Below are 21,702 nucleotides of genomic sequence, written 5' to 3' on the forward strand. Positions count from 1 at the left end.
AATAAACATGCCCACGGGAGCGTGCCTTTTCTTTCCAGGCAGCTCATGAGCCTCTTGGTGCCAAGCACTGGACCCACTTCTTTCCCTCCCCCATCCCCTCCACCCCTCACCCCCCGTGCTGCTGAGTTGTCTCTTGAACATCTGGAGAGCACGTGAGCTGTCTGGTGACTTCTGCCCTGTGTCCCAGGGAGGCCAATGCTGGGGACCTGCAGCCGCTGTATGCATTTGTGCGGGACGCCCTGGAGCCTGTGGACTGTGGGGAGGCTGCCTGGAGGTGCCCGGTGCTGCTGGTGGACGACCTTAGCGTGCTGCTGAGCCTGGGCGTGGGGCCGGTGGCGGTGCTGGACTTCGTCCATTACTGCAGGGCCACCGTGTGCCGGGAATGGAAGGTAATCGGGCGCTGCACCCCGAGGTCCTGCCGTGAACCCCACGGGCCCAGAGGGCCACTTGCTGGCAGTTATCTCTTCTGTCTGATGGCTCGGGGCTTTTTCTTTACTCCGGCAGCCCCAGAAATCTTCACCCCATGCAGCCTGCACTGTGCTACCTGCCATTGCTAAAAAGTAAGATCCTGAAAACTGAAGGGTGCCTGGCCCTGTCTGTAGTGGGGTTGGCCACGTGTGGTCCTGCGTCTGTCCCCGCTCTGCCACACGACAGTATCGCTCTGAGTGTGTTTTGAAGGTCAGTTAAGATAATAGATGTAAAACTGCTTTAAGGATTGTGAGGTGAAGGGACTTGCCTGGCAGTGCAATGGTTAAGATTCTGTGATTCCACTGCAGGGGGCGTGGGTTCGATCCCTGGTCAAAGAACTGTGATCCTACGTGCCACACAGTGTGTCCCAAAACAAAAACAATATGAAAATTGCGAGGTGCAATGCAGGGGTAGGGTGTAACCTTCATTGTTAAGTTATGAGGCAAAAATAGAGATTTTGCCTCATAGGGATTTTAGCAAAACAGTAACACCTGTGGTACCCACCTCCCAGGAACCAGACCGCAAGAATTAAGTGAGGGGGAGCTTACAGACATCAGCTGAGCGTGTGTCCCACAGGGCCAGGCTGGGCACAGGGCAGTGGGGACGGGGGAAGTGGATTAGTCAGGGTGTGTGGATCCAGCGGTGCATGCCACTCACCTCCTGCGTGCAGGGTCCTGCCTGGAAGCTGGATTTAGGGGACCTTAGGCCATCCTGCCTACAGTCGCAGGGCCGGGCGCCAGGGTGATGGGGAAAGAATGGGGGGGGGACGTGTAAGGGGCCTCAGGACACAGTTCAGCGGGGCTGGGGGAGGAGTGAAGCAGGCAGTCAGTTTGTGCAGCTCAGCCTGCCGTGTGGCCCACTGTGCTGTGTGCAGTCGCTCAGTCGTGTCCGACTCTTTGTGACCCCGTGGAGTGTAGCCCGCCAGGCTCTTCTGTTCATGGCATTCTCCAGGCAAGAATACTGGAGTGGGTGGCTGTTCCCTTGTCCAGGGGAGTCTTCCCAATCCAGGGATCAAAGCCAGGTCTCCCGCATCGCAGGCGGGTTCTTTACCACCTGAACCACTGGAGTGGTAGCCTATCCCTTCTCCAGGGGATCTTCCCGACCCAGGAATTGAACCGGGGTCTCCTGCATTGGAGGCGGATTCTTTACCAGCTGAGCTACCAGGGAAGCCCCGTGTGGGCCACTATCAACTTCTTTTTGTAAAAATACTTATATTAATTAAGAAAGTAAAACTTGGAAATAGTTTAATAGAGAAAGTAGTTTAATACTAAAATTTCAATATTTTTATATTATAAAGTTTTTAATATTTTAATTAAAGTTTTAATATTAAAATAGTTTAATAAAGAAAAAAAGATATAAACAGGATATAAAGTCTACTGTAGCAAAAAGTAGGTCTCTCCTTCCCTCCCTCATATATCCTTCCGGAGCGTCTGAGCAGTCATAAATGCATTTGTATGTATGCTCATCTCCCTGCTTTTCTTTTCACATTCCGAGTAACCCACCATCCACACAGTTTGGTACTTCTTTTCATTTACTAACACACAGTGTGTGTTTTGCTATCCACTGCCCCCAAAACAGAACACACTGATCTGTTTTATTCTTTTTCACGACTGGATGCTCTTCCTTGCTTACAGACAAACTGAGCTGGACGTCCAGGCTGGGTGTGCTGGTGAAGCTGTTCCAGCAGACGATTGCAGGCCCAAGCCCTGAGCCCAGTCCCGTGAGAGGGCGTGCAGGGCAGCGGAGGCTCCCAGAGACCCGCGTGTCTTGAGCCTGGCGTCCCTCCTGACAGCCTGTATCTGTTGCAGGGAAACGTCGTGGCCCTCGTACATGACAGTGGAGATGCCGAGGACAAGGAGAGTGACGTCCTGCTGAATGGCCTTAGTCACCAGAGCCACCTGATCCTGCGGGTTGAGGGCCTGGCCACCGGCTTCTGCAAAGATGTGCACGGGCAGGTGCGCGGGGCCCTGGCTCACCGGGAGCTGCTCGCCTCCTCTGTGCGCCCCACTGCCCCGGGACAGTGTTGGGCACGGGCAGGTGCGCGGGGCCCTGGCTCACCAGGAGCTGCTCGCCTCCTCTGTGCGCCCCACTGCCCCGGGACAGTGTCGGGCCTGGGGGTAGTCCACTAGGATATGCCCTTGGGTGGGAGGGAGGTCTCAGAAGTTGTGTGAATGCAGATCCGAGTCCGCTCCAGGGGTTCTTGGCCCTGTGCACCAGGGCAGGTTTTGCACGGTGGTCATTTGCGGCCAGAGGGGAGTTCTTGGAGAGGAGATGACTGTCCAGCTATCCCCTGGGGAAGGCAGTAAACAGCAGACTTCTACCACAGGGTCATAGCAGGCTCTGTGTATTCAGGCCAACACCATTCCTTTTCAAATGGAGACTTGGGAGGCTATTCTCCTGGCTGGCGTTACTGCCACCCCCTAACCCCACCACCGGGATGTTTGGAGTACTTAGGGGGAAGCATGGAGTCCTGCCTGTGGCCTGGAAGGGAGGTCAGGTTCTCCCCATGCCCAGGGGCTGCCATGGTTCTCTGCCTTCTGAAACTTCTCTTTCAGGATCACCCCAAAGCCTTTGCCACCTCTTCCAGGTTAACTTCGCTTTGACCACTTTTGACCCATTAAGGGTGGGTGGGAGTTTTGGCCCAGAGTCATTCAGAGTCAGGTATGGAAATCAGAGCATTCGAGCAGGCTCAGAGAGGCTGTGCTGGTGGTATGCCAGGCACACCCCGAGGAGACCCTTCCACTGGCAGCGTGTGGCTCTGAAGCCGCTCAGCCCCGCAGAGCGATGTAGTCACTCAGGACAAATGTCTAGTCTTCGGAGCCTCAGAATTGAGTGTGTGCATTCTATTGCATTGGCCTTCCAAGTTCATCTAGCCCAAAAGTACAAAACCAGGCTCACAGAAAAGACCGAAAGGAAATACACGAAAGTACTTTCATGGTTTTTCTCTGGATGAGTATTTTCTACTTTTCTTTGTCTTCCGTGTTTTCCAGGATGAGCAAATATTACTATAGTAATGGAGGGGAAACCTCTGTTTTAGGTGACGGGTAGTGAGCTTTGTTTCAGAGGTTGGTCCCATTTACCGCATCGCACCTGACCTCAGCTGAAGGTCAGCGAGGAGGCAGACAGGGTTCACACTGGAGCAGGTACTTGGGGGGCTTCTCCTCTTTCATTCTTCTCTTCGTCACTTAGCTGAGGATCCTGTGGAGAAGACCACTGCAGCCCACCACCCCCCGGGATCGAAGCCTCACGTACCAGTACAAGATACAGGACAAGAGTGTATCCTTTTTCGCCAAAGGAATGTCTCCTGCTGTTCTGTGACCTGATTTAGGGGCAGCTGAAGCTACCTGGGACTATTTTTTGGTGGTGAAAGATCAAGCAACTGAGCAGAAACGGGGTCCTTTGGAGCCTTCCTCATTCAAAACGCTTTAGCTCCAACTCCCCATTTTTGGTTGTGGTGACTCAAAGCCAGAGTGGGTGTGAACGTGCCAGCCAAGAGGCAATCCTGGATGGCAGGTGTCCCGGTGACATCTAGGATAAGTGTGGCCGATACACAGTGAGCTCCCACCTCGTGGCTTCCTGTGGATGGTCACGTTTACTTTGACCTTCATATTGCAAGGGGATTTTCTTCTTCTTCAGTCCATTGAGGAAGCAGGCTTCGAGGGGTTTGGAAGCACGCTCAGCATCATAGAGCAGGCTAAAGATTAGGAGATTAGGCTACAGATTGCCAACTGACCCGCGTGGAAACCAGAGGCAGGCTCCACCCTGTTCAAAGGTTAGCTCCTCTTATTTCTGTGGTTGCTGGGTTCCTGGCCCAGCATGCCGTTGAGGCCAAGCCATCAAGGCCCTGGGCTTGGCCACACAGGGCCCCCATGGGGCACAGGTTTGCATGGCCTTGGTGAGGCCGGGAACGAATGTTCTTGCTTCCAGGCAGGCTAGGACCTTGAGGAGGAGCCAGTGCCTCGCTCTCGTGTGAAGACTGAAGGCAGGGAGCTCTCGCCCAGCATCCTGTGATCCACTTGCCACACTCAGCCCCTCAGTCAAGGTCACCTCAGCCTGTTTTCTTAAAATGGGTACATTCTATTGTATGTATGTTATGCTATGAAGAATTCGACCTTAAGAAATAAGTAAAATGAAAAAGATAACACTGCTTTGCAGGGACTAAGGACATTTTCATAACCAGTGTTTACTTTTAACTCAGTGTGGACATGAGTTTGAGTGAACTCTGGGAGTTGGTGATGGACAGGGAGGCCTGGCGTGCTGCAATTCATGGGGTCGCAAAGAGTCGGACACGACTGAGCAACTGAACTGAACATTTTTTAGCTTTGTAAAAGGGAACAATTTATCGCCCTGCTCCTCAAGTCGTGCTGACTATTGTGTAGGTTTTTCCATTGACACAGTAGCTGCTTTTCTTCTGAAAATATGGCATTTGATAGAATATTTTAAAATTATGAGTGTAAGTCACTTAAAGTAGCTATTAAAGAATGCCATTCTTTTATTAGTACGTAAATATTTATACACGCTTCATATGAGCTGCAGTTCTGAATGGGTAAGGCACCGCAGGACGCTTTTTACATGATATGGTATTTCTTCTCTTGGTATATAAATATCTTCAGTAAACTTTTAATGTTTAATAGCTACTTAGCATTTTATGGTATCATTAATTTCTAATTTGCATAGCTATTCTCTGGGCATGTGGGTTCTGATTTTTGTAATTATAAATTACGCTGTTATGAATTTTATATACTATGCCTGTTTGGGGATTGGGCAAGTACTTGTTTCCTTAGAACATTAATCCATTCCGCAAATACTGAGCACCTTCTGAGGGTGTGGGGCTTTCCTGGTGGCTCAGATGGCAAAGAATCTGCCTGTAATGTAGAAGACCCGGGTTTGATCCCGGAGTCGGGAAGATCCTCTGGAGAAGGGCATGGCAACCCACTCCAGTATTCTTGCCTGGGAAATTCCATGGACAGAGGAGCCTGGCAGGCTGCAGTCCATGTGGTCGCAAAGAGTTGGACACGACTGAGCAACTAACACTTTCTGAGGGTGTGACAATGACAAAATAGGTCTCTGCCCTCATGGAACTGACATTCCAGGGGAGGAGACAGACAACAGAATTGAGAATTAAGGGATGTAGAGTTAGACCATGATCAGTGCTCTAAATAAAGCAGAGAGGAGGCCTACGAGGGTAAGGAATAATGACATTTGAGAGCCTACTCCCTGAAGTAGAATTTATGGTTGAAAGCATGGGCCGGCCCTCAGCTGTCATCAAGTCGTTCCATTCTGGATGCTTGCACCAGTTACCAGTCACCTGTTGGTTTCCTCCACCAACATCAGGTTGAAGAATAGATATGATTTTCTGAATTTTCCCATGTGTATAGGATCTATTTCTCACCCTTAATCATTTACCATTTAAAAGCTGGTGTCAACCTTCTTTTTTATTCTTTGTAATATTGGGGGAAGTCAGATTTTATTATTGCCTTTGTGTATGTTTTTCTACATTCTGGTTTTTAGAAAATAATCTTCAGAAACTTTTTTAATATTCAGATACACATCAATTCAAGAAATATTTTTCAAACACCTATTTTATATAAGAGTTTAATAAAATAATGACACCTGCTGTACTTGAATGGGCATAGAAAATAGGAACTAAATGTGATGCAGTGGAGAAGGTAACAGGCCCATCAAGGCAGTTCAAGTAATGTGAGGCTTATAGGCTGGTGGTCTGAGGAAAGAGCAATTATTTACCCTGACTTTTTTTTTTTAATTGAGGGGGCAGAGAATCAGGGAGGAATTTATGGAAGCAGTACTATTTGAACAGGACCTTGAAATGTTCTTTTTTTTTTTCTGATGGTATGTTAATTCTTCAGAATTCAGAAATTTATGTTTCTTCCTTGCTGGAATGAAGGTGCTATTCTTTGTTTTTTTCCCTACTTTAAAATATCAACAGTTTAAAAAATATGCTTAAAATTTAGACTTGTTTAGAATTTCTTACAGTATTGTAATTTGTCTTCATGTTGATAGCTATTAATAAATAACCCAATAGTATTTACTAAGAAGTAATGTTCTTTTCTCTTTATGTAGTTGTGGTTTATTTATGTGTGAAGTTCATAAATGAACCTCTCTGAAATTTGTCTTTAGTAACTATTGAAAGGTTAATGTATGTCAGTATCAAGATTCTTCATTATTGGGAATTCCCTGGTGATCCAGTCATTAAGACTTGGGGTTTCCCTGCTGAGGACCCAGGTTCAATTCCTGGTCAGGGAACTAAGATCCCACAAGCTGTTTGGTGAGGCAAAAAAAAACAATAGTCTTCACTTAAAGGATATTATGCCCACTTCCTGGGTTGGCCAGAAAGTTCATTTGCGTTTTTTGGCAACATCTTATGGATAAATATTGGTCCAGCCCAGTATTTAGCCAGATGAAATTTACCAGATCTTACCAAGGTGTAAAATATTCTTCAGGAACTTCTTCCTCTCATGTAAAAAACTGTAGTTGTTTGAGCATAGAGCCGTATGTGTCTCATAAACCATGTTGAGGAATTTGCTGCTTTTTATATGTTTTGAAATTCTTAGTGCTTTTTATTCTGAGGACTTGGACTTGGGTTGGTCAAGGTCAAGTAACTTTTTGGAGGTAATTTAAAACTTTTTCTTTGTTATTGGCCTTTATTTATGGCTACTTTTCTTTGTTGTATCAGTGCTAGTACTATTTATTTCTGAAATAGTTACCCATTCTATTTGTTTTTCTGGAAAAAGCATTTGTAAACCAGATATACAATAAAAGACTTGTATCTAGAATATATAAAGAACTCTTACAATTCAATAAGAAGACAAATATCCCAGTTAAAAAATGGGGAAAAGATTTGAATAGACACCTCACCAAAGCAGGCATAGGAATAACCAACATACACCTAAAAAGTTGATCAGCATCTTTAGCCATTAGGGGAATACAGATTAAAACCACCATGAGATACCACCATATTACCACTGAAACAGCTATATAAAAAAAAAAAAAAAATCTGACAATTACAACTGTTAGCAAGGATAAGGAGAAATTGGAATCCTCACATATGCAGGCAGGAATGTAAAATAGTGTGGCCACTTTGGAAAACAGTTGGGCAGTTTCTTAAAAATGTTAAATGTAGATTGACTGTGTGACCCAGCCATTGAGTTCCTAGGTACTTACCCGAGGGAAATGGAAACGTACATCCACACAAGCACGCGTGTGAATGCTCACAGCGGTGTTATTTACAATCGGAGAAAGTGCAAGCAACCCAAAAGTGCGTCAGCAGATGAAAGGACAGACGAAGTCTGATATCTCCATACAATGAAGTACTGCTTGGCATAAATAGAAGTGGACTACTGATACATGCTGCAGCATGGATGAACTTCCATAACTCTGTGCCAGACACAGAGATTACATGTCATACAATCCTGTGGGATGGGGGGGCGGGGCTATCAGGGCGGTGAAAATGAGAAACAGCTCCACTGGGCTTCTTTTTGGGATGATGATAATGTTCTAAAGTTACATTATGGTGATAGTTGCACTTTACTAAAAATCTTTATACCTAAAACAGGTGAATTTTATGGCCTTTAAATGATGGGTACTGAGGTTAGCATCCTGACTCCTCTTCACTGAGAGCTCTGTGTTAGTAACAAACAGTCCCCCAATCCTAGTGACTTCCATTACCAAACGTAATCTTCACTCGCATGGCATGTCCAGGGGCTGCAGCTCATTGCTACAGTTCTGCTCCAGGGCCTCTCAGTCTGGGACCCAAGTGGAAGGAGCAGTCCCAAAGCAGGACTGTTGCTCTTTCGTCCCAAGGGAAAGAACAAGAGGCTGACCCACACAAGCAATGGCGCTTAAAAAAACTTCTGCCAGACCTGTGGAGGTCACGTTCACTCACACTCCATTGACCGAAGCAAGACGTGGCCAGGGCTGACACTGAAGTTGCTCACCCTACTGGGAGCGATCACCGTCACTTAACCGTGGGCAGGGCTGTGTGTAGGATCTGCTCACAGAGAAGGGAACAATGAAGTCATTGACTACAGTCTCAAGTGACTTAACCTTGCCAGCCCTCAGTTTCATCATCTACAAAATGGGGAGATAAGAAGAGCCTGTTTCATGGCGTTTAAAACATTGTCAGGATCAAATAAGTGATGAAAGTAAGATAGCCCTGGCATGTGGTTTAAGCAGTGGCTGTCGCTGCAAACTCTTCCCTTACAAGGCCCTGCTCATACAACATCCCCTTGGTGGTCCCTTCTCTTTGGTGTCCTGCCCACCAACTCCCACCCACAGCACTTGAAAGCTCAGTGGCAAAAGTTCGACTTCGGGCTTGTGCAGGTGGCCATTTGATGCTGCCTGTCTGTGACCTCAAACAAGTTGTTATGGCTCTGGGTGCTTTCATTTCTGTATCCTTAAAATGAGGCGTATGTACCTGACCTGCCTCTAAAGGCCATGGTGAGGATTTTATGAGGTAGTAATAATATTGTAAAGCCCGTCTCTGGGCTTTACAATCAATAGTTGTCACTATTATTGGCAGCTATTATGACCTCGTAATATTGCCTGTAAGGTTTTGTTTGAAGGTGTGCACTAAGACAGCTTCTCCAGTGCAGAGAATTAACTTGGATCCCTGTCTCTGACACATAGGAACTTGATAGTTAATAAAGGCATTGATTGAATATTAATACAACTTGGAGATTTTGAGTATTTTTAATGACCGTTATCATGGTTATTCAGATGACTGCTGGCTCTAAGAATCTAAGAGTTTTACCTGTGTTCATAGTGATGTAAGTTTTTTGGAAACCAGAGAGGTCAGTTTTCTTGGTTGTGTCTTGGAACCTGACTCTGAAGTCCAGGTTCCCTGAGGTTAAGTTCATTTTCCCGACTGCAGAGCAGCTGCATGTCAGACCCTTAACTCAAATCCAAGGATTCTGGTCCTAAAGCGGCCTTTGTGCTCTTATCACGTTGCCAGCTGCTATCACTAATGCTTAATTCCACGTGAGCATGATCGGTAGTGCAAGTGATTGCAAAGAGAGCACCGTTTCATCATGAATACCCTTCTCCGTGTCCATGACAGGCTGAGGTGGCCGGGCAGTGGGCTGGAACCCAGCCAGAGTCCTGTGGCTGTTATGTGCTTGATCAGTTACCAGAATGACCCTGGGCAAATGTCCTCCCCTCTCAAGGACGTTGTCTTCGTTTGTGAAATAGACCTAACCCTTATTTTTCAAGATTGTCGTGAGATTTGGCTCCGCGTGGAATCTCAAGAACTGGGAACTGTTCTTCTGGATGAACTCTAAAGCTCTTTTTTTTTTTTTTTTTTAATTTACCATGGGGAGCAATCCAAAATAAGGTTGAGCTTTGGGTAGGAAGGGCAAGTGGAGCTTGTAGACCATTTCAGTAAAAAATGTTGCCTGCCATTGAGCCATCAGCCACTGCAGCTGCCTACCTCCCACCAGTAGTACACCCCGAGGGGCACTCAGGATGAAGAAAACCAGGTACTAGCCCTCATGGTTAAGATGCATATCAGTGGAATGATTTCAGGGAGCCCAGACTCAGCATCTTCCCATACTTGAGATGTCTGTTTTTGTGATTAGCAGTAGACTTTTGGTGTTTGACTACATGTTTTTTCTTTGTTTGCTGTGTATCCTGGCTCATCTCTTACCTCTTGGAAACAGTTCCTCAGAGCTATCTGAGAGGCTGTTTCCAGGCTGTAGTTAGTTGGCTGTCATGTCCCCAAAGAAAACACCATTCTCACGTCTAAGTTGTTTGTTTGTTTTCCAGTTGACAAGCTGTTCCACCTGAGTTGTATTTAAAAATGAAAATCAGGCATCTGCAACTTACCTGGAAATGCATAGGAAATAAGATTGACAGGTGGATAAAGGGATGGTGTTTTTGGTTGTTTCTAGAAAAACGTGATACTGCTTGTGTGCGCTCAGTTGTGTCTGATTCTTTGCAGTCTCATGGAGTGTAGCTGACCAGGCTCCTCTGTCTATGGACTTTTCTAGGCAAGAATATTGGAGTGGGTTGCCATGCCCTTCTCCAGGTGATCTTCCCGACCCAGGGATCGAACCCACATCTCTTGCGTGTATTGCACTGGCAGGTGGATTCTTTACCACTAGAAAATGTTAATAGTTGTAGAATCTAGAATACATAGTTGTTAACTATATGGTTCTTTCAACTTTTCCCCATGTTTTTATAATAATTTGTTGGAGAAGACCTAAGATCATGGCCACTTTACGTTCAACTCCTTGGGGGAGATTCAAGAGTGGATTCACCCTGGACCCATGAGCCTTAGGGTCCCCAGAGGGACCCCAGTGGTTCTTGTGCAGTGGGGGATTTGGGGCAGTGCTGCAGGGTGCAGAAGCACTTAACCAAGTGTCAGTTCTGGAGGCCCTTGTTTTTTGGGAGAAGGCATATAGATCTTGTTGAGAGTCAGTTCCCTGTAAACTAAGGTTGGGTGAAATGGTTGGGTGGGGAATGGATGGGGAGGAAGCAGGGTGACAGGAGTACCCAAAAGACAGTCTAGTCACGTACATCCCTGTGGTGGGGCTTGTGAAAAGACGTTTCCAGTGCTCTTTGGAGAGAAGACTTGGGTCCCGTGGGCCTGGGGTGGGGCTCAGGAAGACTCTGACTTAACTGAACATTCCCCCAAGATTTTCTGCTGCGAGCCAAGTTCAGAGCCATATTCTTTGTAGGAATTTGACGGTGAAAGGAAGAGACTGGGACTTGGTCACGCAGGGTGACATCACTCGGAAAACGAAAAACACTGGATAGACTTCATATTTGTCAAAAGGAATGAGGCAGTGGAGAGCAAAGGAAGACTGGTGACAGAGAACTGAGGTGCCTTTTGCCCAAGGCTTCCAAGGGGCCCGGTCATGGGTTATAAAGGATCAGACGTAGAGCGATGCAAGCTGGGTAAGGGTGTAGGTCAGGCTCCCCTACACTGCTCTGTCGTTGCCCCTCTAAAAATAACAAAAGAATATTTCCTTTATAGAATAAACATTCTCTTTTAAAGCCAAAAGCCAAGTCTGAATACAGGGCAAAATGTTAAAAGGTCACTCTGGGCCGAGGTCATTGTCCCCATTTGTACGGTCAGGCCACTCAAGATGGCTGTTCTCTTGCTCTTGGTACATTGGCCCTGCCTGAGATATGCCTGCTTCACCTGTACACTGCTCATGTGCCTGACCTTCCTAGTACTTGCCCCACCCCAGCTGGTGATTGGTCTGATCAAAGGGCCCATCTGGTACATGCTCCTCCCACTGGTTTCCCTGGTAACTAATGAGCCCACCTGACATCAATTCCCCTACAGCTGGTCATCAGGTTCCCTTTCTTCCATGTCTGCTTGGCACTGGTGGGGTGTTGCTCCAGGACCTTGCTTTAGACTAGGTAAGCTCCCCCATCCTTAAAGCAGGGGTCCCCAACCTCTGGGATCTAATGCCTGGTGATCCGAGGTGGAGCTGATGTCATAATAACAGAAAGAAAGTGCACAATAAATGTAATGCTCTTGAATCATCCCCAAACCACCCCTGACCCCCACTCCCCAGGCCATGGAAAAATTGTCTTCCATAAAACCAGTCCCCAGTGCCAGAGGTTGGGGACCACCTCTTCACACTGTCGATGTCTCTGTTGCTGACTCTAGGCTCATTCTTCTGTCTTGAAGCGGGCAAGCACAGGGCTTGTAAGCCTGTGGGGGTGCAGCCCAACACCATTATTGTTTAATTTTGCCATGACGGCGGTGTGGGCAAGGAGGAAGGCAAGGTTTTGGAGATGTTGGTACAGGGTTGATGGGAGGGGGCATGACTGGCTTGTGAGGGGTGATGGGGGCTGGAGCTGCCTGAAGGGCTGCCACTGATTTTAGCCTTGGTGTGGTTACATCTGTCCTTTATGCAACCCCAGTGATGCCACCCTCAAGGGCAGGACAGGGTTCGTCTGCATGTCCAGATCGCTGCAGGGTGGGTGTGGGTAAACTGAAGGGAGTGTGCCCAGGGTAGCATGATGGGGTGAGGCTGAGCCTTGACACTCGAGACCTGTGTGTGGCGTGATCAGGCCAAGCTTCCCCCAGACCCGCAGATGATCACTACCCATCCCAGGAATGGACGGGCAATGGGTCCACTGGGACCTGTACCCTTGTCTCGGGTAGAGCCTCTTCTTGTGAGACCTGGTAACAAGACCTAGCTCAGGGTTTCTTGGAAGGTCAGATGCAAGGACTGTGCAAATTGCTCAGCTCAGCCATGTTTTCCAACCCAAATTCACATGGTGGGTGCACAGTGAGGCCCGACAAACAGAAATGTAGGCCTTTGGAGCAGAGAAAGATAGATTCCAATGGTCAGTTGAGGGGAATGGGTGACTTGTTCTTGAAAGACCTGAATGTCCACCATGGTTTTCAGGGTTTTATAGGCAAAACTTGGGATGAGGGCTACAGTGTGTGTGACTTTCTTCTCATTCAGTTCGGTTCAGTCACTCAGTCGTATCCGACTCTTTGCGACCCCATGAATCACAGCACGCCAGGCCTCCCTGTCCATCGCCAACTCCCGGAGTTCACCCAGACTCACGTCCAACGAGTCAGTGATGCCATCTAGCCATCTCACCCTCTGTCGTCCTCTTCTCCTTCTGACCCCAATCCCTCCCAGCATCAGAGTCTTTTCCAATGAGTCAACTCTTCGCGTGAGGTGGCCAAAGTACTGGAGTTTCAGCTTTAGCATCATTCCTTCCAAAGAAATCCCAGGGCTGATCTCCTTCAGAATGGACTGGTTGGATCTCCTTGCAGTCCAAGGGACTCTCAAGAGTCTTCTCCAACATCACACTTCAAAAGCATCAATTCTTTGGCACTCAGCTTTCTTCACAGTCCAACTCTCACATGCATACATGACCACAGGAAAAACCATAGCCTTGACTAGACGGACCTTTGTTGGCAAAGTAATGTCTCTGCTTTTGAATATGCTATCTAGGTTGGTCATAACTTTCCTTCCAAGGAGTAAACATCTTTTAATTTCATGGCTGCAGTCACCATCTGCAGTGATTTTGGAGCCCAGAAAAATAAAGTCTGACACTGTTTCCACTGTTTGCCCATCTATTTCCCATGAAATGATGGGACCAGATGCCATGATCTTCATTTTCTGAATGCTGAGCTTTAAGCCAACTTTTTCACTCTCCACTTTCACTTTCATCAAGAGGCTTTTGAGTTCCTCTTCACTTTCTGCCATAAGGGTGGTGTGATCTGCATATCTGAGGTTATTGATATTTCTCCCGGCAATCTTGATTCCAGCTTGTGCTTCTTCCAGTCCAGCGTTTCTCATGATGTACTCTGCATATAAGTTAAATAAGCAGGGTGACAATATACAGCCTTGACGTACTTCTTTTCCTATTTGGAACCAGTCTGTTGTTCCGTGTCCAGTTCTAACTGTTGCTTCCTGACCTGCATACAAATTTCTCAAGAGGCAGATCAGGTGGTCTGGTATTCCCATCTCTTGAAGAATTTTCCGCAGTTTATTGTGATCCACACAGTCAAAGGCTTTGGCATAGTCAATAAAGCAGAAATAGATGTTTTCTGGAACTCTCTTGCTTTTTCCATGATCCAGCAGATGGGCAGTTTGATCTCTGGTTCCTCTGCCTTTTCTAAAACCAGCTTGAACATCTGGAAGTTCACGGTTCACATATTGCTGAAGCCTGGCTTGGAGGATTTTGAGCATTACTTTACTAGCATGTGAGATGAGTGCAATTGTGTGGTAGTTTGAGCATTCTTTGGCATTGCCTTTCTTTGGGATTGGAATGAAAACTGACCTTTTCCAGTCCTGTGGCCACTGCTGAGTTTTCCAAATTTGCTGGCATATTGAGTGCAGCACTTTCACAGCATCATCTTTCAGGAGTTGAAATAGCTCAACTGGAATTCCATCACCTCCACTAGCTTTGTTCGTAGTGATGCTTTCTAAGGCCCACTTGACTTCACATTCCAGATGTCTGGCTCTAGGTCAGTGATCATACCATCATGATTATCTGGGTCGTGAAGATCTTTTTTGTACAGTTCTTCTGTGTATTCTTGCCACCTCTTCTTAATATCTTCTGCTTCTGTTAGGTCCATACCATTTCTGTCCTCTATCGAGCCCATCTTTGAACGAAATGTTCCCTTGGTATCTCTAATTTTCTTGAAGAGATCTGTAGTCTTTCCCATTCTGTTGTTTTCCTCTATTTCTTTGCATTGATCGCTGAAGAAGGCTTTCTTATCTCTTCTTGCTATTCTTTGGAACTCTGTATTCAGATGCTTATATCTTTCCTTTGCTCCTTTGCTTTTCGCTTCTCTTCTTTTCACAGCTATTTGTAAGGCCTCCTCAGATAGCCATTTTGCTTTTTTTGCATTTCTTTTCCACGGGGATGGTCTTGATCCCTGCCTCCTGTACAATGTCATGAACTCAGTCCATAGTTCATCAGGCAGTCTATCTATCAGATCTAGACCCTTAAATCTATTTCTCACTCCCACTGTATAATCATAATTGATTTAGGTCATACCTGTATGGTCTAGGGTGGCAATAAGGAGTTCATGATCTGAGCCACAGTCAGCTCCTGGTCTTGTTTTTGCTGACTGTATATAGCTTCTCCATCTTTGGCTGCAAAGAATATAATCAATCTGATTTTGGTGTTGACCATCTGGTGATGTCCATGTGTAGAGTCTTCTCTTGTGTTGTTGGAAGAGGGTGTTTGTTATGATCAGTGCATTTTCTTGGCAAAACTCTATTAGTCTTTGCCTTGCTTCATTCCGTATTCCAAGGCCAAATTTGCCTGTTACTCCAGGAGTTTCTTGACTTCCTACTTTTGCATTCCAGTCCCCTATAACGAAAAGGACATCTTTTTTGGGTGTTAGTTCTAAAAGGTCTTGTAGGTCTTCATAGAACCGTTCAACTTCAGCTTCTTCAGCGTTACTGGTTGGGGCATAGACTTGGATTACTGTGATATTGAATGGTTTGCCTTGGAAACAAACAGAGATCATTCTGTCGTTTTTGAGATTGCATCCAAGTACTGCATTTCGGACTCTTGTTGACCATGATGGCTACTCCATTTCTTCTGAGGAATTCCTGCCTGGAGTAGTAGATATAATGGCTGGTGATGAACAGGGTGGTGGTCTAGGATGCTTGTACTCAGCCTGAAGTTACTATCATCCACCTGGCTGGGGGCCTTCCTTCAAGCAGAAGAATTCAAAGGGTTTTGTTGTTATATCAATCCCTGGCGGAGGAACTGGGACTGTTTCCCTCTGTTTCTGCGTTCCCTCACTTCCTGGGTTAGTAACTGTTTGAGTTTGCCCTTTGGAACTCAGGGAAGGTCAAGCCTTTTTCCTACAAACAAGAAACAGGGACACCACAGAAAGGCTTTTTTACCCAGGAGTGTTACCTGAAAACCGGGTTTGCCTCTTGGTATTGAGGCAACAGACACAACCAAGTCGAAGTTTGTGAGAAGGAATGTTTGATGATTACTTGCAGCAAGTAAGGAGAACACCAGGCATTTTTCCCAAAGCAGTGTCTCCCCAAACAGCAAAATTGGGGAAGGTTTAAGCTAAGGGTGAGTGCCAAAGAATTGATGCTTTTGAACTGTGGTGTTGGAGAAGACTCTTGAGAGTCCCTTGGACTGCAAGGAGATCCAACCAGTCCATTCTGAAGGAGACCAGCCCTGGGATTTCTTTGGAAGGAATGATGCTAAAGCTGAAACTCCAGTACTTTGGCCACCTCATGCGAAGAGTTGACTCATTGGAAAAGATTCTGATGCTGGGAGGGATTGGGGGCAGGAGGAGAAGGGGACGACTGAGGATGAGATGGCTAGATGGCATCACTGACTCGATGGACATGAGTCTGGGTGAACTCCGGGAGTTGGTGATGGACAGGGAGGCCTGGCGTGCTGTGATTCATGGGGTCGCAAAGAGTCAGACACGACTGAGCGACTGAAATGAACTGAACTGAACTAAGCTAAGGGTGTGTGCACGTGTGCTCAGTCATGTCTGACTCTTTTCGACACCTAAACTGTAGCCCACCAGGCTTCTCTGTCATGGGATTTCCAGGCAAAATACTGGAGTGGGTTGCCATTTCCCTACTCCAGGAGTTTTCCTGATCCAGGGATTGAAACTGCAATCCAAGCTTTAGTTGATTGATGTCAGGAGGGTCAACACCATTTTTCCATCCTTCATTGGGTGCAGGCCTGGTTCCTGCAGAACTCAAAGATGTATGGTTGTGTGTATCTCTTGAGGGGGAACTAGGTCTCTGCTTTATCCCTGGACTATTGATTGATGGGCTTTTTTCTGTTCCTGCATTTCTCTCTTCCCTTAAGATCATTAATTACTGACACCTGTTCAAGAGCAAGCATCGTGGTGGCCCTTACAGGGCCCTTAAATCATAGGATTGGATCATAAAATGTCAAGAAAGCCACATCTGGTATTCTTTTTCCGGGCACCCCCTAACTTACCTGCTTATTGGAGGGCACCACAGGGTCCTGGTCGGTTTCAATCCCCTCTTTACTCTGATACTCCTCAGTCTCTAGGGAAACAGGCATCAGACAAGAAAGGGAGTAACATTTTGGCTAGAGAGGTTAATCATAAACTGCACAGAGAACTTGGTTTTAGGGTGACTTGGTTTCAAGCACCTGGCACGGAGTAAACGGTGGACATAGATATTGCTATTACAACAAAGTGTTCCATGTAGAAAATGGTTGTGTGCCCATGAGCAAATGGAAAAATCTCAACACCCTAATCCTTCACCCAGAGGTGTCCACTGAGCGCACATCAGCATCACTCTAGAATCCTTTCCTTGGATTATTTTTTTAAATTGAGCTCAGTCTGAACCTTCTCTTAAGAACATCTTTCCACATTAGTATTCATAAAACATCCTTTTAAAGAGAAGGATGAAATGGTAGGATAGCATCACCAACCCAATGGACATGAACTTGAGCAAATTCTGGGAGATAGTGGAGCCTGACCTACTGCAGCCCATAGGGTCGCAGAGTCAGACACGACTTAGCAACTGAACAGCAACTTCGTTTTCAAAACGCCTTAGAGAAAGTCACTTTCATGGACATAATTTGACCCAATTGCATTTGTTGCATACTTCAGCTGCCTTTTAATTTTTCGCTGTTATAAAACAGGGAACACGGGCGTCCTGTAAGTGTTCTTGCTAATATACCCTGGAATGTTCTGTTAAAAAGCTCCGGTGCTGTACTCTGGGCTCTGTCCCAGCGTGACGCTCTGCCTCGCCGGCCCCGCCCGGACATCTTCCCTACCAGGGAGTCGTACGGCCCGGCGTCCGCCAGGGGGCGAGCGGGAGTCGCGGGCGGCAGGGCTCGACCACGCATGCGCGCGCCGCTGGGAGCACGTGCGAAGTGCGGCGGGGGCGGGAGCGGGAGGGGAAAGGTAGGAGGTGAGAGGTGAAGGGGCGGAGAGCTGCGCGGGCGCCGGGCGGCGGGGAGAGAGCGACTGAGAGGGAGGAGTGAGGGAGGGCGCCTCGCCCCGGACCACGCGGGCCGGGAGCGCGCACGCCGCGCCCCGCCCCCGTCCTCCCGCCGCGGCCGCCGCCGCCACCGAGAAGCTGTTGCCGCCACAGGTACCTCCGCGCGCGTCCCCTCAGCGTCCGCCGGCCGGCCCGGGCCTCACGCTGCGCGGCCCGCGGGGTTCCGGGATGGGGGCCGCGGCGCGCCGGCGTGGGCGCTGTCCAGCAGCCGTAAGGGCCGCGCCGGGAGACCGCGCCGGAGAGGGGGCCGGCTTGCCGCGACCCCACCCTCACCGCGGCCGCGCCCCCGGCCGGGCCCACCGCGCGTGCCTGCCGCCCTCCTCCTCGCCCCCCGGCGACCGCTGGCCTGACCGGGGGTCGCGCTGTTGCGCCCCCGGGGCCCCGCCGTGCCCCGGGGAGCTGCAGGTTCTAGAACCTGCTTTTGGACTGTCTGGGTGTTGCGGGGAGGGGAGAGCACGCTGTCCGCACCTGTCTCTTCTGTGAAATGTGCTTGAGAGGCAACACGTAGCTAGTTGCTTCCCTGGGTTCTGCCTGGTGTCTAGTTTTCTGTTTCCCTCATAAATCAAGGTGCTCACTACCGTTGCCTCTGTTTATACTCTGGGTGGGCTTATCACCCCAGTGTACCATGCAGGAGCCTGAAGTCAGGATAGTTGTCCAGGTGGACATGCTCTTGGCCGTGGTGACTTTCCCCGGTCGTCTCGCTGCCCGCACCGTCTGTGGTGATAGAGCTGGGCGACTAAACTCCTGGGGATTTTGCAATGCATTTTGTGAAGAGGACTTAGTAAAGGTTTCTTTCACGATGCTAGCTTTGAGTGTGCTTCTGACCCAACGTTTGTGAAGTTGGGTTATGCAGTGTCCTTATGGGGGTGCTGCCATCTTAGGGTGTCGAGCTAAAAACTGAAGCTTTTGTAAGGGAGTCAGGGGCAAGGGTGTCCGGTTGGGTGTATTTTTAGGTGTTCCTCTAATTGACGACTAGTCTATAATTTTATGTTGATGAGTGTTGTAGGTGTCTCACACATTTGCAGCATTTCCTGTGGGGGACATGCGATGTAAAAAAAATGTGTATTAATATATCTCTACAGTTATTCTTTCGGTGGTTTGTTGAAGCTGAAGTAATTCTCATTGATTATGAGCTCCTCTGGTGTTTGAGAGACCCCGCTTTTCTTTTGCTGTCGTGGCAGAAACAGCACCTCTCCCAGTGGTCTCCGTGCGGTGGTCTCCATGCGCTGTGTCATTACTGGTTTAGGTCTCCCCCACCCCCGCCCCGCTCCCTCATCTAGATTCGCCTATTGTCCGTAGGTGGGTATGAAAACTCTACTACTCCTAGTTTATGACAGTGGAGGATGAAGATTGTGAATTGCTTGAAGAATTCAAGCAGTTATGAAGAAGTCACCTGTCCAGTTGGGAAATGAGCCGTACCGGTGGCGTTTGGTACATAGGCATTTATTAACATTTGATGGTAGGCTTTAGAGGATGCTTACTCTTAGTGTGCATTTGAATGTGTCCCAAGGACTGTGCAATAACACTTAGTTTATGTGTTATTCGCTTACCCTCACCCTTGGTGGCCATTTGGTTCCCAAGTGTTGGAGAAGGAAATGGCAACCCACTCCAGTATTCTTGCCTGGAGAATCCCATGGACAGAGGAGCCTGGCAGGCTACAGTCCATGGGGTCACAAGAGTCGGACACGACTTCGCGACAAAGAGAGAGTTAGTTTTCTGACTCTGACAGGCACTTCGTGTAGAGTTTGTATCAACACTCCCATTGAACGGATAAGAAGACGCCCCTCTCATAGAGAAATGGAGTTGCCAGGGTCACCCAGCTTGTCAGTGGGGATCAGACCTTCAAACCAAGTCTGCCCGACAACACTGCCTGCTACTTCCACAGGAGAGGGTAGAAGTGAAAGCTGCTCAGTCGTGCCCGACTCTGCGACGCATGGACTATCCAGTCCATGGAATCCTCCAGGCCAGAATACTGCAGTGGGTAGCCGTTCCCTTCCCCAGGGGATCTTCCCAACCCAGGGATCAAACCCAGGTCTCCCATATCACAGGCGGATTCTTTACCAGCTGAGCCCCAAGGGAGGCCTTCCACAGTAACATATTCTCTTCTTGAGTTGGCTGCTGAAACAAAGTCCAGGTGACTTCTTTTGCCTCCTGAAGTAATAATTCTGGGTAAGATATTTTATTGAGCACTTGGGCTATCTAGATTCTCTGCTGATGCTCTCATGGCAGCCTATCTCTCTTAACCATCATAATAACCAGGAGAGATGACCCTGTTATCACCCTCTTTACTCATTAGTTTTAGAAACGTTATCTGACTGGCCCTGGGTAACCCAGTGAGTTAGGAGCCGAGCCCAGTTGCAAATCCAGGTTTGTTTGAAAACAGAGTCCATGCTTTTATGCCCTTCTTGCGTCTGCTGGCTTCACAGTCTTCTCCACTACCCACCAAATGAGAGGTAGCAGAAGACGATGTTGGGGTGAAGGGAGGAGCCCGGAGTCACAGGCTTGAGTCAGGGATGGTCGAACTTAACAGGCAGGAGATATTCATTTGACCTCTGTATTCCATAGTTTCCCCCTTCAGTGGTCTGGGACACAGCTTGCAGGGCTGCTGGGCTGTGCAGCTTTGCAGTAGAGTCCAAAGAGGGTGTGTGTATGCATCACGGGGGCACATGGGTCTCAGGGAAAAAAAATAAAGCCAGTCTTTTTATTTCAGCCTTAATTTTTTTTTTTTTTTGTATTTTATAAATACAGTTGGTATTATCACAGTAATTCAGTTCAGGCACTCAGTCGTGTCCGACTTTTTGCGACCCCATGAACCGCAGCACACCAGGCCTCCCTGTCCGTCACCAACTCCTGGAGTCTACCCAAACCCATGTCCATTGAGTTGATGATGCCATCCAACCATCTCATCCTCCATTGTCCCCTTCTCCTCCTGCACTGAATCTTTCCCAGCATCAGGGTCTTTTCAAATGAGTCAGCTCTTCGAATCAGGTGGCCAAAGTATTGGAGTTTCAACTTCAACATCAGTCCTTCCAATGAACCCCCGGGACTGATCTCCTTTAGGATGGACTGGTTGGATCTGCTTGCAGTCCAAGGGACTCTCAAGAGTCTTCTCCAACACCACAGTTCAAAGGCATCAATTCTTCGGCACTCAGCTTTCTTTATAGTCCAACTCTCACATCCATACATGATTACTGGAAAAACCGTAGCCTTGACTAAACAGACCTTTGTTGGCAAAGTAATGTCTCTGCTTTTGAATATGCTATCTAGGTTGGTCATAACTTTCCTTCCAAGGAGTAAGCGTCTTTTAATTTCATGGCTGCAGTCACCATCTGCAGTGATTTTGGAGTTCAAAAAAATAGTCTGACACTGTTTCCACTGTTGCCCCATCTATTTCCCATGAAGTGATGGGACCGAACGCCATGGTCTTAGTTTTCTGAATGTTGAGCTTTAAGCCAACTTTTTCACTCTCCTCTTTCACTTTCATCAGGAGGCTCTTTAGTTCTTCTTCACTTTCTGCCATAAGGGTGGTGTCATCTGCATATCTGAGGTTATTGATATTTCTCCTGGCAATCTTGATCACAGTAGTACATACATATAATTTTTGCACAAAAATTGGAGATATGTACACACATATTGGGGATATGTACTTGAGTTTTTGTTGTTGGGAGTTCATAAAAACATTAAGAACCCCCTGGTTTATTTAATACTCAGCATTTTCTGAATTCATAAAATATGTAATGTGTCATGCTAACCATTT

The 21,702-nt window shown here is 47.6% G+C and overlaps 1 protein-coding gene across 5 annotated transcripts in view; it reads left to right on the forward strand.

Annotated features, from left to right (window-relative positions):
• ELP6 (elongator acetyltransferase complex subunit 6) overlaps positions 1 to 21,702 on the forward strand; it is a 78,613-nt gene that overhangs the window by 10,833 nt on the left and 46,078 nt on the right. For 3 of the 5 annotated variants that reach the window (XM_086368331.1, XM_086368329.1, XM_086368333.1), the window contains exons 5-6: positions 188 to 389; positions 2,277 to 2,423. In XM_086368331.1, coding sequence (XP_086224457.1) covers positions 188 to 389; positions 2,277 to 2,423 — 349 coding nt within the window. Of the gene's footprint in view, positions 1 to 187; positions 390 to 2,276; positions 2,424 to 3,657; positions 6,525 to 21,702 lie in introns of those variants that run through there. The other 2 variants (XM_086368332.1, XM_086368334.1) reach the window with 1 other exon arrangement.

The sequence above is a fragment of the Bos grunniens genome, chromosome 22 (assembly GCF_055505025.1).
Source record: "Bos grunniens cultivar Pamir isolate PY7600 chromosome 22, Bosgru_T2T1.0, whole genome shotgun sequence".
In the NCBI taxonomy this organism is placed as follows: Eukaryota; Metazoa; Chordata; class Mammalia; order Artiodactyla; family Bovidae; genus Bos; species Bos grunniens.